The following is a 16,848-nucleotide window of genomic DNA, read 5'->3' on the forward strand; positions in this document are numbered from 1 at the left end:
TCGGTGAGGCTATTCTAGCGGCAATCTGGATGTATAAAAGAAACTGTAAACGTATTAATGCTATTCCATCAAATATCAGTGTGCTTCTGCGCCATGGCTGTAATTCTTCTAGAAATGTTATTATGAATAATGGGCTTCATATTACAGATTGGCTGCTCCGTTGCCATTTAGATATACATTCCAGGGAAAAGATAGTAACATATCTTTATTAAACTTATTTATTTGCAGAATAATTATTACATTATTTTTTACATTACATTATTGAAGCAAAAAGATGGGGCCACTTGCTGAGTTGGATGCATACAGTATGCGCCAAACATGTAAACTCTAAAAAGCAGCAGGTACAAATAGTGTATGCACACCACATCAGCAAGGTCATGGGTACAAGTCTTTTTTTTAACATTTGTTTCAATAATGAGAAAGCACATTCACTATTACAGTAGGTTTGACTGAATTTTTTTTACAAAAAGTTTGTAATTCAGGTACTTACAGTATATACTGTACATGACTATCTCAGAAAATTCAAATAGTCCGAGTTCTCCAGATGGACATCAATTTACGACTATGGTGGGGAAAGGATATGACAAGCAATTAGGTGATAAGTGTTGTTATACTGTATGGCTGGCAAGGAGAGATCACTTTACAACTTTCACACTGAAATCCCAGGTCCGAGCAGGGATGATATTTCCCCCCCCCAGATTCATGTGAAAGGGGTATTTAAAAGAAGCCTTTTTTAACATGTACTAAGTAGAGTAACCCAGGACACAATTTTACACTGTAGCGTATCTTGCTCAGACCCGGGAAAAACCTCGGTCAAGACCAGGAGCCAGGGCACTAAACCTGGGGAGACCCATTCACACCGACACATGACCTGGGTTTTTCCTGGATGCATTTTTGGAGTAAAAGGGAATATGTAATTTATGATTATCAATGGTACAAAATACATATGGCAATGGGATTATCTTTGTGTAAAATACAACTGGCAAAGGTATTATCAATGTATAATACATAACTGAATATGAGATTATCTCTGATTTAGATGGTTGGCAGAGTGTTCCTGTTCAGTATGAATCGTGGTAGAATCTGTGGCAAGCGCAGCGAGCCACTGAGCCCGCTGTATGGCGAGCGCAGTGCAGGGTCGATATTGTGACCTCCGGGATCCCAAACGCTGGTCTCCCAATACCAACCCGCACTGGGTACAAATATAGTAGTTACCAAAAACTAGAAAGAAATTAAGAGGTATTTAAAATACTTGATTGTAATTTGCAGCCAGTTACACTTCTCTGTGGGTTTGACCTGGAAATTGAAGGTGGCAATAATAGTAACTACAGAGTATGATCGCAGTTTTAAATTTCCAGGTCAAACTTGCAGAGGAACCGCTCCTTTGTAAATCTAGCCTTATGTCTCCAAAAAAAGGAAAAAAAGGCCAATGCAGTTGTAGGCTGAGATAAATGACCACTTTAATATATTGATGTGACTTACTTACATAGTGCTCTTTAACATAACCGCAAATCCTATATTAGTTATAATTTACTATTGTAAAAATTAAATACATACATGACATGAAACGTGTACCAACTGAAATAAAGATTTAACACATGTACATATAAAACAGTAAACCCAAGATCTGTTTTAATCAACCGAACTTTAATATTCTGTCCTTTAAATGCCAGACAACAAGCAGGAGAAATACAGTATTTACCATTCTCAAATTGATTTCTGCTAGTGCACAAACATTTCCATCATTTGTAACTCAGCTGCGTCCTTTACCGCTAATGCACTCATTTATCCAATGAAGGCCAGGCAGAGGATTACTGGCATAATTTATAATGCAAATTATAAGCATGGTCAATGATGCTATCTCATTATCCACCACCCCAGGCTACTGGAAGTATTTCTGGACAGGAATGCACAGTGGGAAAGGAAGCAGCCTAGTTTGGATATCAGCAGCCCTTCTGCAGGGAACTCTGAGAGCTTCAGAGAGCCATAGTGGAACATGGGCTGGAACCGGTGAATCTGGCACAGACGTAACGATGTAACATACTTTCATTCCTCACAAGCTTTCTGCCCAGAGAGAACTATAAACATGAATTTGAAGATTATGGCTGTCCTAATCTGTCTCTGCAATGACCACATTATGTTGTCATTAGTGACCAGGGACTCTAGCAATAAATGTATTAAAAGAACATTAACAAGATAACATGTTTAAGTACGCATTCAAATAAAACTTGCTGTGCAGTGTTTGTAGCGATAAAGTAACATAAATGAACTCCAAAAACTGGCCTACATTTGTTGATGGTTAAAGGCCCCCATATAGACATACTTGTGCAATGTTTATATTTATATTTTATTAGTTATTGATATACAGATGGGTCCACAGTTTTCTTGACTAGTTTTCTGCGCCTAGGCACAACATGACTTATTAGCATAAACCCTTCATCTATTGTTCTCAACTGCAATACAATACAGAGAACAATACAGCAGGGGATTAAGTCATTACAGCAGGGCATTAAGTCCGACTGACCAGTCTCAGTTAATCCTATTAAAGGTCAAGATAAATGTGGACCCATCTGTAGTGCATACATTGTGCAGAGAATATTTTTATGCATTCACACAAATCCTTGCGCCAGTGGAGTTTACAATCTACACGGTCATGTCACATTATTATGACCACTTCCTACATTTGAGGTCGGCAACACGTAGCCCATGAAGTATGTCATGTGTCATGTGTTGGCCTGGTGGGTAAATAAGGTGTGCAATAGGCTATCTACAGACAAATCACTCGTGGCTGTCCTGGGAAAAAGGGGCGAGTTGCAAAAAGGGAAGATTATCGGGTTTCGGGGCAATGGTGGCAGTATTTCTGAAACAGCGCAATTTGTGAATTGTTCATGTGCTGCTGTGGTGAAGGTGTATTGTGACTGGACAAATGACGCCACTCTGAATAACCGATGTGGAAACTGCGCAGCACCACGTGCCATTGATGAGAGGTGAACATCTGCTATGAAGGTGCGTGAGGGACGACCATCTCACTACAGTGGAGCAGCTCACCATGCAAATGAAGTTGTGCCAACCTACCAGCACCTTATTGAGTCACTCCCAGCCCATCTAGCTGCTGTCCATGCTACACCTGGCGGTTACGCTGGCTATTAGCTGGTGGTCATAATAATGTGACTCGACCGCGTTTATTCCATGGCACATGTACAGAAACATACATGCTAGGGTTAATTTCTAACTCCAATTATTCTACAGTACGTGTATGTTTTGGCTTATGGGAGGAAACTGGAATAGCCAAAATAAACCCAAGCACAGGGAAAACATATAAAACTCCACACCATTAGGGCCTTAGTGGGAAATTAATCCAAGACCTCAGTGCTGTGAGGCAGCAAGCTAATCATTGCGCCACTGTGCAAATAACATAGCAGTTAATATTATACGCCAATTACTGGAAAATATTTAAATTTAATTTAATGTAATTCCAAGACAATGAAATAAATTTCAGATCTACTCTCATCCAATTGTTTAATTGTCCATGTAGGTGTTACTCTAAAGCGAAAGTAGAAATCTCTCTAGTGCGGACGACACTGAGGTGAGGATGCGACAGCCATTACTGAGCATTCACAGTCTGCTGCGAGATGAGGATAAGAGGCTTTGAGAATCTAATGAGTGGCTGATGGGTCCTGGGAGAACGACTGTAAATACAGTGACAGAGTGATTTAGTGTGTATGGGCCCAAGTGTTACAGTTTATATGAAAACATTTACGATGCAGCGAGATGAGGTAGAGACTGACTCAAATAGTTTTACCATCTTTGATCTTTAATCCCAATTTCCATCCTGCGCAAAACAGTCTGTATAATCAGTTCTCTTGTATTGTGCCCAGAATGTGTTTTGGTTTTGGGTTCGGTTCCGCGGCCGTGTTTTGGGTTCGAACACGTTTTGGCAAAACCTCACCGAATTTTTTTTGTCGGATTCGGGTGTGTTTTGGATTCGGGTGTTTTTTTCAAAAAACCCTAAAAAACAGCTTAAATCATAGAATTTGGGGGTCATTTTGATCCCAAAGTATTATTAACCTCAATAACCATAATTTCCACTCATTTTCAGTCTATTCTGAACACCTCACACCTCACAATATTATTTTTAGTCCTAAAATTTGCACCGAGGTCGCTGGATGACTAAGCTCAGCGACCCAAGTGGCCGACACAAACACCTGGCCCATATAGGAGCGGCACTGCAGTGTCACGCAGGATGGCCCTTCCAAAAAACACTCCCCAAACAGCACATGACGCAAAGAAAAAAAGAGGCGCAATGAGGTAGCTGTGTGACTAAGCTCAGCGACCCTAGTGGCCGACACAAACACCTGGCCCATCTAGGAGTGGCACTGCAGTGTCAGGCAGGATGGCCCTTCCAAAAAACACTCCCCAAACAGCACATGAAGCAAAGAAAAAAAGAGGCGCAATGAGGTAGCTGTGTGAGTAAGCTCAGCGACCCTAGTGGCCGACACAAACACCTGGCCCATCTAGGAGTGGCACTGCAGTGTCACGCAGGATGGCCCTTCAAAAAAACACTCCCCAAACAGCACATGACGCAAAGAAAAAAAGAGGCGCAATGAGGTAGCTGTGTGAGTAAGCTAAGCGACCCTAGTGGCCGACACAAACACCTGGCCCATCTAGGAGTGGCACTGCAGTGTCACGCAGGATGGCCCTTCAAAAAAACACTCCCCAAACAGCACATGACGCAAAGAAAAAAAGAAGTGCAATGAGGTAGCTGTGTGACTAAGCTCAGCGACCCAAGTGGCCGACACAAACACCTGGCCCATCTAGGAGTGGCACTGCAGTGTCAGGCAGGATGGCCCTTCCAAAAAATACTCCCCAAACAGCACATGACGCAAAGAAAAAAAGAGGCGCAATGAGGTAGCTGTGTGAGTAAGCTAAGCGACCCTAGTGGCCGACACAAACACCTGGCCCATCTAGGAGTGGCACTGCAGTGTCACGCAGGCTGGCCTTTCCAAAAAACACTCCCCAAACAGCACATGACGCAAAGAAAAAAAGAGGCGCAATGAGGTAGCTGTGTGAGTAAGCTAAGCGACCCTAGTGGCCGACACAAACACCTGGCCCATCTAGGAGTGGCACTGCAGTGTCACGCAGGCTGGCCCTTCCAAAAAACACTCCCCAAACAGCACATGACGCAAAGAAAAATGAAAGAAAAAAGAGGTGCAAGATGGAATTGTCCTTGGGCCCTCCCACCCACCCTTATGTTGTATAAACAGGACATGCACACTTTAACCAACCCATCATTTCAGTGACAGGGTCTGCCACACGACTGTGACTGAAATGATGGGTTGGTTTGGACCCCCACCAAAAAAGAAGCAATTAATCTCTCCTTGCACAAACTGGCTCTACAGAGGCAAGATGTCCACCTCATCATCATCCTCCGATTCATCACCGTGTACATCCCCCTCCTCACAGATTATCAATTCGTCCCCACTGGAATCCACCATCACAGCTCCCTGTGTACTTTGTGGAGGCAATTGCTGCTGGTGAATGTCTCCATGGAGGAATTGATTATAATTCATTTTAATGAACATCATCTTCTCCACATTTTCTGGAAGTAACCTCGTACGCCGATTGCTGACAAGGTGAGCGGCGGCACTAAACACTCTTTCGGAGTACACACTTGTGGGAGGGCAACTTAGGTAGAATAAAGCCAGTTTGTGCAAGGGCCTCCAAATTGCCTCTTTTTCCTGCCAGTATACGTACGGACTGTCTGACGTGCCTACTTGGATGCGGTCACTCATATAATCCTCCACCATTCTTTCAATAGGGAGAGAATCATATGCAGTGACAGTAGACGACATGTCCGTAATCGTTGGCAGGTCCTTCAGTCCGGACCAGATGTCAGCATCAGCAGTCGCTCCAGACTGCCCTGCATCACCGCCAGCGGGTGGGCTCGGAATTCTGAGCCTTTTCCTCGCACCCCCAGTTGCGGGAGAATGTGAAGGAGGAGATGTTGACAGGTCGCGTTCCGCTTGACTTGACAATTTTCTCACCAGCAGTTCTTTGAACCCCTGCAGACTTGTGTCTGCCGGAAAGAGAGATCCAAGGTAGGTTTTAAATCTAGGATCGAGCACGGTGGCCAAAATGTAGTGCTCTGATTTCAACAGATTGACCACCCGTGAATCCTTGTTAAGCGAATTAAGGGCTCCATCCACAAGTCCCACATGCCTAGCGGAATCGCTCTGTGTTAGCTCCTCCTTCAATGTCTCCAGCTTCTTCTGCAAAAGCCTGATGAGGGGAATGACCTGACTCAGGCTGGCAGTGTCTGAACTGACTTCACGTGTGGCAAGTTCAAAAGGTTGCAGAACCTTGCACAACGTTGAAATCATTCTCCACTGCGCTTGAGACAGGTGCATTCCACCTCCTATATCGTGCTCAGTTGAATAGGCTTGAATGGCCTTTTGCTGCTCCTCCAACCTCTGAAGCATATAGAGGGTTGAATTCCACCTCGTTACCACTTCTTGCTTCAGATGATGGCAGGGCAGGTTCAGGCGTTTTTGGTGTTGCTCCAGTCTTCTGTACGTGGTGCCTGTACGCCGAAAGTGTCCCGCAATTCTTCTGGCCACCGACAGCATCTCTTGCACGCCCCTCTCGTTTTTTAAATAATTCTGCACCACCAAATTCAAGGTATGTGCAAAACATGGGACGTGCTGGAATTTGCCCATATTTAATGCACACACAATATTGCTGGCGTTGTCCGATGCCACAAATCCACAGGAGAGTCCAATTGGGGTAAGCCATTCTGCGATGATCTTCCTCAGTTGCCGTAAGAGGTTTTTAGCTGTGTGCGTATTCTGGAAAGCGGTGATACAAAGCGTAGCCTGCCTAGGAAAGAGTTGGCGTTTGCGAGATGCTGCTACTGGTGCCGCCGCTGCTGTTCTTGCGGCGGGAGTCCATACATCTACCCAGTGGGCTGTCACAGTCATATAGTCCTCAGTCTGCCCTGCTCCACTTGTCCACATGTCCGTGGTTAAGTGGACATTGGGTACAACTGCATTTTTTAGGACACTGGTGAGTCTTTTTCTGAGGTCTGTGTACATTTTCGGTATTGCCTGCCTAGAGAAATGGAACCTAGATGGTATTTGGTACCGGGGACACAGTACCTCAAACAAGTCTATAGTTGGCTCTGCAGTAATGATGGATACCGGAACCACGTTTCTCACCGCCCAGGATGCCAAGGCCTCAGTTATCCGCTTTGCAGCAGGATGACTGCTGTGATATTTCATCTTCCTCGCAAAGGACTGTTGGACAGTCAATTGCTTGGTGGAAGTAGTAAAAGTGGTCTTACGACTTCCCCTCTGGGATGACCATCGACTCCCAGCAGCAACAACAGCAGCGCCAGCAGCAGTAGGCGTTACACGCAAGGATGCATCGGAGGAATCCCAGGCAGGAGAGGACTCGTCAGAATTGCCAGTGACATGGCCTGCAGGACTATTGGCATTCCTGGGGAAGGAGGAAATTGACACTGAGGGAGTTGGTGGGGTGGTTTGCGTGAGCTTGGTTACAAGAGGAAGGGATTTACTGGTCAGTGGACTGCTTCCGCTGTCGCCCAAAGTTTTTGAACTTGTCACTGACTTATGATGAATGCGCTGCAGGTGACGTATAAGGGAGGATGTTCCGAGGTGGTTAACGTCCTTACCCCTACTTATTACAGCTTGACAAAGGCAACACACGGCTTGACAAATGTTGTCCGCATTTCTGTTGAAATACTTCCACACCGAAGAGCTGATTTTTTTGGTATTTTCACCAGGCATGTCAATGGCCATAGTCCTCCCACGGACAACAGGTGTCTCCCCGGGTGCCTGACTTAAACAAACCACCTCACCATCAGAATCCTCCTGGTCAATTTCCTCCCCAGCGCCAGCAACACCCATATCCTCCTCATCCTGGTGTACTTCAACACTGACATCTTCAATCTGACTATCAGGAACTGGACTGCGGGTGCTCCTTCCAGCACTTGCAGGGGGCGTGCAAATGGTGGAAGGCGCATGCTCTTCACGTCCAGTGTTGGCAAGGTCAGGCATCGCAACCGACACAATTGGACTCTCCTTGTGGATTTGTGATTTCGAAGAACGCACAGTTCTTTGCTGTGCTTTTGCCAGCTTAAGTCTTTTCATTTTTCTAGCGAGAGGCTGAGTGCTTCCATCCTCATGTGAAGCTGAACTACTAGCCATGAACATAGGCCAGGGCCTCAGCCGTTCCTTGCCACTCCGTGTGGTAAATGGCATATTGGCAAGTTTACGCTTCTCCGACGATTTTATTTTAGATTTTTGAGTCCTTTTTTTACTGATATTTGGTGTTTTGGAATTTACATGCTCTGTACTATGACATTGGGCATCGGCCTTGGCAGACGACGTTGATGGCATTTCATCGTCTCGGCCATGACTAGTGGCAGCAGCTTCAGCACGAGGTGGAAGTCGATCTTGATCTTTCCCTATTTTTGGAACCTCAACATTTTTGTTCTCCATATTTTAATAGGCACAACTAAAAGGCACCTCAGGTAAACAATGGAGATGGATGGATACTAGTATACTTATGGATGACGAGTGACTGCCGACACAGAGGTAGCTACAGCCGTGGACTACCGTACTGCGTCTGCTAGTATAGACTGGATGATAATGATATAAAAAATATATATATACAGGTTGAGTCTCCCTTATCCAAAATGCTTGGGACCAGAGGTACTTTGGATATGGGATTTTTCCGTATTTTGGAATAATTGCATACCATAGTGAGATATCATGGTGATGGGACCTAAATCTAAGCACAGAATGCATTTATGTTACATATACACCTTATACACACAGCCTGAAGGTCATTTTAGCCAATATTTTTTATAACTTTGTGCATTAAGCAAAGTGTGTCTACATTCACACAATTCATTTATGTTTCATATACACCTTATATACACAGCCTGAAGGTCATTTAATACAATATTTTTAATAACTTTGTGTATTAAACAAAGTTTGTGTACATTGAGACATCAAAAAATAAAGGTTTCACTATCTCACTCTCACTTAAAAAAGTCCGTATTTCGGAATATTCCGTATTTCGGAATATATGGATATGGGATACTCAACCTGTATATCACTACTGCAGGACAGGTATATATTATATAATGACGGACCTGCTGGACACTGTCAGCAGCAGACTCCTAAACTACTAGTATGAAGAAGATAGAAAAAAAAAAACCCCACCACAGGTAGGTATACAATTATGGACGAGCACTGCCGACACAGAGGTAGCTACAGCCGTGGACTACCGTACTGCGTCTGCTAGTATAGACTGGATGATAATGATATAAAAAAATATATATATCACTACTGCAGGACAGGTATATATTATATAATGACGGACCTGCTGGACACTGTCAGCAGCAGACTCCTAAACTACTAGTATGAAGAAGATAGAAAAAAAAACCCACCACAGGTAGGTATACAATTATGGACGAGCACTGCCGACACAGAGGTAGCTACAGCCGTGGACTACCGTACTGCGACTGCTAGTATAGACTGGATGATAATGATATAAAAAATATATATATATCACTACTGCAGGACAGGTATATATTATATAATGACGGACCTGCTGGACACTGTCAGCAGCAGACTCCTAAACTACTAGTATGAAGAAGATAGAAAAAAAAAACCCACCACAGGTAGGTATACAATTATGGACGAGCACTGCCGACACAGAGGTAGCTACAGCCGTGGACTACCGTACTGCGTCTGCTAGTATAGACTGGATGATAATGATATAAAAAAATATATATATATCACTACTGCAGGACAGGTATAGATTATACAATGATGGACCTGCTGGACACTGTCAGCAGCAGACTCCTAATAACTACTAGTATGAAGAAGATAGAAAAAAAAACCCACCACAGGTAGGTATACAATTATGGACGAGCACTGCCGACACAGAGGTAGCTACAGCCGTGGACTACCGTACTGCGTCTGCTAGTATAGACTGGATGATAATGATATAAAAAATATATATATATCACTACTGCAGGACAGGTATATATTATATAATGACGGACCTGCTGGACACTGTCAGCAGCAGACTCCTAAACTACTAGTATGAAGAAGATAGAAAAAAAAAACCCACCACAGGTAGGTATACAATTATGGACGAGCACTGCCGACACAGAGGTAGCTACAGCCGTGGACTACCGTACTGCGTCTGCTAGTATAGACTGGATGATAATGATATAAAAAATATATATATATATCACTACTGCAGGACAGGTATATATTATATAATGACGGACCTGCTGGACACTGTCAGCAGCAGACTCCTAAACTACTAGTATGAAGAAGATAGAAAAAAAAACCCACCACAGGTAGGTATACAATTATGGACGAGCACTGCCGACACAGAGGTAGCTACAGCCGTGGACTACCGTACTGCGTCTGCTAGTATAGACTGGATGATAACGATATAAAATATATATATATATATCACTACTGCAGGACAGGTATATATTATATAATGACGGACCTGCTGGACACTGTCAGCAGCAGACTCCTAAACTACTAGTATGAAGAAGATAGAAAAAAAAACCCACCACAGGTAGGTATACAATTATGGACGAGCATTGCCGACACAGAGGTAGCTACAGCCGTGGACTACCGTACTGCGTCTGCTAGTATAGACTGGATGATAATGATATAAAATATATATATATATATCACTACTGCAGGACAGGTATATATTATATAATGACGGACCTGCTGGACACTGTCAGCAGCAGACTCCTAAACTACTAGTATGAAGAAGATAGAAAAAAAAACCCACCACAGGTAGGTATACAATTATGGACGAGCACTGCCGACACAGAGGTAGCTACAGCCGTGGACTACCGTACTGCGTCTGCTAGTATAGACTGGATGATAATGATATAAAAAATATATATATATCACTACTGCAGGACAGGTATATATTATATAATGACGGACCTGCTGGACACTGTCAGCAGCAGACTCCTAAACTACTAGTATGAAGAAGATAGAAAAAAAAAAACCCACCACAGGTAGGTATACAATTATGGACGAGCACTGCCGACACAGAGGTAGCTACAGCCGTGGACTACCGTACTGCGTCTGCTAGTATAGACTGGATGATAATGATATAAAAAATATATATATATCATTACTGCAGGTATATATTATAATATAATGAATGACGGACCTGCTGGACACAGTGCTGTCAGCAGAATGCGTTTATAGAATTAAAAAAAAAAACACCACACGAGTGTTTAACTTTTTCAGGCAGACAATATACTGGTGGTCACTGGTCAGTCACACTGGCAGCAAAAGTGTGCACTGTTATGTACTCCTGCTATAACTGCTCCCCAGTCTCCCCCACAATTAAGCTGTGTGAGCAGTGAGCACTCAGCACAGTCAGATATACATAGATGATATTATCATGCAGCACACTGAGGCTGAGCACAGATATGGTATGTGACTGTGTATCGTTTTTTTTCAGGCAGAGAACGGATTTTAAATAATAAATAAAACTGGTGGTCACTAGTATAACTATCAGCAAAAATCTGCACTCTCTGAGTACTCCTAATGCTCCCCAAAATTACTAAAATTAAATTACTAGTAAATCAAGTGTCTCACTCTCTATCTAAACGGAGAGGACGCCAGCCACGTCCTCTCCCTATCAATCTCAATGCACGTGTGAAAATGGCGGCGACGCGCGGCTCCTTATATAGAATCCGAGTCTCGCGAGAATCCGACAGCGGGATGATGACGTTCGGGCGCGCTCGGGTTAGCCGAGCAAGGCGGGAAGATCCGAGTCTGCCTCGGACCCGTGTAAAAAGGCTGAAGTTCGGGGGGGTTCGGATTCCGAGGAACCGAACCCGCTCATCTCTACTCAAAACCAGTATTTCACCCAATCCAAAATTCAGTATACAGATTGTAGAGGATTAATCGCCTCACTTCTCAGGGATACAGGGCATTAGCAGCAAGACCCTGTAGAGTTACCCAATACCCTACTAATTAGCATATAAATAAGGTGGTGGGGGTTCTGCGCTTGGTATACGATAGTACCTAACAAATGAGACTGCTGCAGAAACTAGGGCTGGTGTATAATTTTAAATTATTTTTTGGAGTCACGGCGCTCCAATAAATGTGGATAACCAATAATAAGAACAATAATATATGCATATACAATGTAAGGATAAAAAGTCCTGGGTTGAATAAAGCCACATTGTCCCTTAAATTGTAAATGTTCAAATAGTGGATGCACTAAATGGGTGTAGTAGTCAGGTGCTGTGTTCTGGAGGGTCAGCATCCCGTACCCCCCAGGTTCACAATCTCTGCCACACTGATCTCTGGGGTAGCTTTTTACTGGGTGAGATGTTGTCCTGTGTCTTGGGATCTGGTTACAGTTGCTTGTGCCTGGAGTACTCGTGTGTCAGGGACATGTGGTGAGGTAAATGGCTGAGGAGGCACTGGCTAGTACCAGAGCCAGATTTACACCCAATATATGAGACAAAGTGTTCATGACATGTAGGCATTACACACAGGTGCAGCAGTATATACTGCTGGAAATTTGGTGAGTTATGATCAGAGATGTGCAGTAAAGATAGGCAGGGGAGGCACTGCCGCTCCTGCCATAGAATTTTTACTCCAGAATTTTGACAGGTGTGGTTCATAGAGTTGACCACACTTAGGTCGACCACTATTGATCTACAGTGACTAAGTCTACACCTAAAATAGGTTGACACAAACATTAGGTCGACATGACAAAAGGTCGACATGATGTGTTGTTGTTTTTTTTAAACAGTGTTGTTTTCTTCATAAAGTGTCCGGGATGCTTCAGGCAAGGTTACCGTTCCCAATCGTAGTCCACGTGGATCGTGAAGTATGAAAAAGTTTAAAAAATGAAAAAAAATGTGAAAAACTCATGTTGACCTTATGTCATGTCAATCTAGTACATGTCGACCAAGTGACCATGCCGACCTAGAAACCATGTTGACATAATGCATGTCGACCAATAGTGGTCAACCTAATTACTGTCGACCTAAGTGTGGTCGACCTAGAGACCGGACACCGTTTTGACAATAAAAAGTATTATAATATTACAAAGAAGATAGTTATAATATATTCTTTGTATTTTTTATATAGTTTATATAGTCAAAACTTTTGTGTATACATTAGTATGTCAGTGCAATGTGTGCAGGATTACACACACTGGCGTGGTTACCACAGGAACCGCCGGCTACCACGAGACTTCCGGGAACCCGCTAATGCAGTGTCCAGGTCACTGAACTCTGCCAGCGAGGAAACTTGGCTGATGGAATAAATAGATAACATCCAGTGTACAGTATGCCTATAGTTATTAAGCGCCGTGTATTAGCCTCTCGACCTTCCTCAGGGAGCGTGTTTGAACCAAATTGGTTAAAGTCTCCCTTTTATCTGGAGATTTACTGATGCTTATAGGGATGTCAAAAATTGGCAGTGGCTTGCATTTGCTGCATTCAAGTTTACATTTATTAAGGGCACACAATATTCTGCAAAGGCCAAATGTCAATCCTTTACATACTGTACACTGGCACACATCATTTGGCTTATCAACTCCATAAAATATAATTTAATGTATACACTAGCCCCAGTTTCCTGTTCCTGGGACCTGAGCACGAGTTTGTGTCTGGTGTACAGTATATCTATTTTCCCACTGCACATACACATTTCCAGAATTTATAATCACAGCCTATCTATATATTATGGGATTGATGAAGAGCTGAGCAAACTCCTGTTTGTGGAGCTTATCTTATGTGTTTAAACATTGCGCATGCCACGGAACAAAGTGTAAGTAAGTAACGGTGATGCAGAGTCATTCGCATTATACCAGGCCCCTGATAATAAATAGTCCCGTAATGCATAAACAAATATGATACAATTATTCACTTATTTTCCTTGAAAACATTTCATGTGAGCGGTTTTATAACTACAGTTTGGTGTGATTGGCCAGCTTTAGACCAGGACTCTTGATTCCAGAGTACAGACTGGTCAAGTCATTACACAGCTTTCTTTTATTCTGAAGTATTCTGTGTAAGAGATTTGGTCTTCAAACATGGCTCTCTATCTGTATTTACCTCTCTATTTCTTTCTCCATATTCGTATTATTTACACCCAGTACCATGGGAGTTACACAAGATGAGCACAGTAATTCAGACCTTAGAATCAATGTAAGACTTCATTATACTGAAGTACCACTAAATATTGAGCGCCATTTAGTGTCCTCAAATGTCAATACTTGTACATGTGGATCAATAGAGCTGTTGTTAATTGAGTACAACACATTAGCTGTAAAATGTATAAGGAAACAGGACACACTGTATCTTGTTGTCAATGACAAGAAGACAATGCAAATTGTAAGGTCGTAACACAATGAGTATAATAAAGGATCCACCCAAAAATAAACAGCATTAATCCAGAACGACTCAATTACAAAATAGCACATAGAAGTTTTATATATATATATATATATATATATATATATATAAAAAAGATCTCTAAAGGTACAGTATATATTTCGTACAATTGGCAGCAAATGTTGATCTACTTTATTCTATACAGGGATCATGCCATCTCTATACATGGCTGTAAGCCAGTTCTAGCAGTGCTGAGGCTGCCACCAAGTTGCTATGAGGCCAAATAGCCTTACGGGCATCACTGTTACTACAGCAACAGCAAACATTTTGTAGACCAGTACTGAATATTTCACTTGTTGCTAATCAGCACAGATTTAATAGTAATACCTTTCATGGGATAGCAAACTCATCAATCCCAAAAAAGGACACGGTGACAACACTAGGATAGCCTGTGACTGAACGAACAGTGTTAAGGTTTTTATTTTAAATGGTTTGCCAAGATTATGAGACCAGAGAACAAACTAAATGTTTCTGTTTACCATAGGCCTGCACCAGCTGTTGCCACTGATTGGGGGATCTTTAATATGACACTTATACCCCCCCCTTTCACACCAGAAATGCAGGGGCAAAACCCGGGAATTCTGCCACGGGCTTATGCAGGGACATTCCCGGGTTGGCACCTTTCATACCAGCATTTGGAGCCGAGACATCCCGGGTCTGCGCCTTTCATACTGAACCCGGGATGGCCCTGCATTTTCTGAAAATGGGCGTCTCAGAAAAAACTCAAGACCAGGAAGTGCCCTGAATAGGCAATCAGCATCAGCAGAGGCAACCCGGGAAGGTGGGACATGTCCCTGCACCATTCACACTGTCCAGGTTCCAGGGAAGAACCCGGGACCAACCTTGGTCGATTGCAGGGACAGAAATCCCGGGATTTGGTCCCTGTACCCTTTCACACTGAGAAATTTCCTGGGTTGATGCGCGTTCATGTGTTTTAACCCGGGAAATATTGGGCTGTGTGAAAGGGGTATTAAAAAGGTTGATCAGCAGTATTGTACAGTACTTGTGACACTTTGTTTTTATAAATTCTTTATTTTCAAAACAGGTTTTTCAGAACAAATCAGCCACATAATGACATGAACGAAATAATAATGCAAACGTACACTATACAATAGATAAAAATATAAAATTTGAGAACATATAGTACGGTCCTCCAGAGTACGTATCCATAAGTACTTGTGACATTTTAAACATCATTTTGGGTTAATCTACCTCTTAGTATTGGCTGATTCTTAATTAGGAAAGGAGGTGACTTATACCTCTTTCATACCAAAAACTGCGGGACTTACCAGGGAATACGGTCCCGGGATCATGCAGGGATATTCCCGGGTTAGGCGCCTTTCATACTGCAGTCAGCAGCCGGCATATTGCCAGGTTGCTGACGTCAGCGGTGACACGGCGGGGACGGTGCTAGAGATCACATGATCTCCAAGCGCCGCCCATACATAGAGAGTGAACGGGAGCCGGGTCGCATTGACCCGGCTCCCGGTTCACAATGCTCAGTGAGCCGGGTTGAACACGGGTTCAACCCTGCTCAAGAGCAGAGTTGAAATACCGGGTCGCTGGACCCGGTATTTCAACCCCGGCACCCTTTCATACTGCACATGAACACGGGTTATGCGCGTTCATGTGCCAAAATCCCGTGTTCAGAGGTGCTGGTGTGAAATGGGTATTAGTGTCCTAAGAAGGATTTTATAATTTTTTTTTTATAAATTAGAAAAACAACATATTATGCATCTGTTTCTACCGCATATAACAGGGGAGACATTCCCGCAGGAGAATGGAGGCATTCCCACAGTAGAATGGAGGCATTCCCACAGTCTTTGTCTGGCTCCGGAAACAGACACTGTGCGCAGGTGCAGTGTGAGAGTCTAAGGACTTATCGAAAAAGTGAAAGACTCCTCCGAAGTGCCCAGGATGTAACTTGCAGGAACATCCGTCCCTGCAAGTTACATTTAATACATGGGAGAGATGTTTTTTCTAGAAATGAAAAAGTCTGTTGTGATACGGACTGATAATTATTGCAACACTGCTGCGATTATAAATACATATGCCCCTAGTCTTTTATCTGTGTATGTGGATAAATGCACAGTACAACTTCTTTTGTTTTGTATAATGGAATGAGATTTTCAGTATGGGGTCACTCTACAATTATGGACAACAACATACATCCCAAAATTAGAGAGCAGGAAGCCAGGACTTCATACATCTCCGAGGGGCCACAGCCATGCATCAATCTCTCACCGCGCTGCAGTCTGAATGTGCGCTATGCATCTTGCCCACAGTGATGCCTAGGGGTATGCCGAACACTTCGGGAGCTGCTGGGCTGCCCCTAACCTCTCTCT

General features: G+C 43.2%; 1 protein-coding gene across 3 annotated transcripts in view; it reads right to left on the bottom strand.

The window, feature by feature from the left end:
* SNX29 (sorting nexin 29) overlaps window positions 1-16,848 on the bottom strand; it is a 1,242,095-nt gene that overhangs the window by 91,226 nt on the left and 1,134,021 nt on the right. Inside the window, exon 21 of one of the 3 annotated variants that reach the window (XM_063934342.1) lies at window positions 498-562. The exons of the other annotated variants lie outside the window; for them this stretch is intronic. Within the exon in view, the coding sequence (XP_063790412.1) occupies window positions 523-562 (40 nt within the window). The 3' untranslated portion in view covers window positions 498-522. Of the gene's footprint in view, window positions 1-497; window positions 563-16,848 lie in introns of those variants that run through there. 3 annotated transcript variants of the gene reach the window in all.

This window comes from Pseudophryne corroboree, chromosome 7, assembly GCF_028390025.1.
Source record: "Pseudophryne corroboree isolate aPseCor3 chromosome 7, aPseCor3.hap2, whole genome shotgun sequence".
Classification (NCBI taxonomy): domain Eukaryota; kingdom Metazoa; phylum Chordata; class Amphibia; order Anura; family Myobatrachidae; genus Pseudophryne; species Pseudophryne corroboree.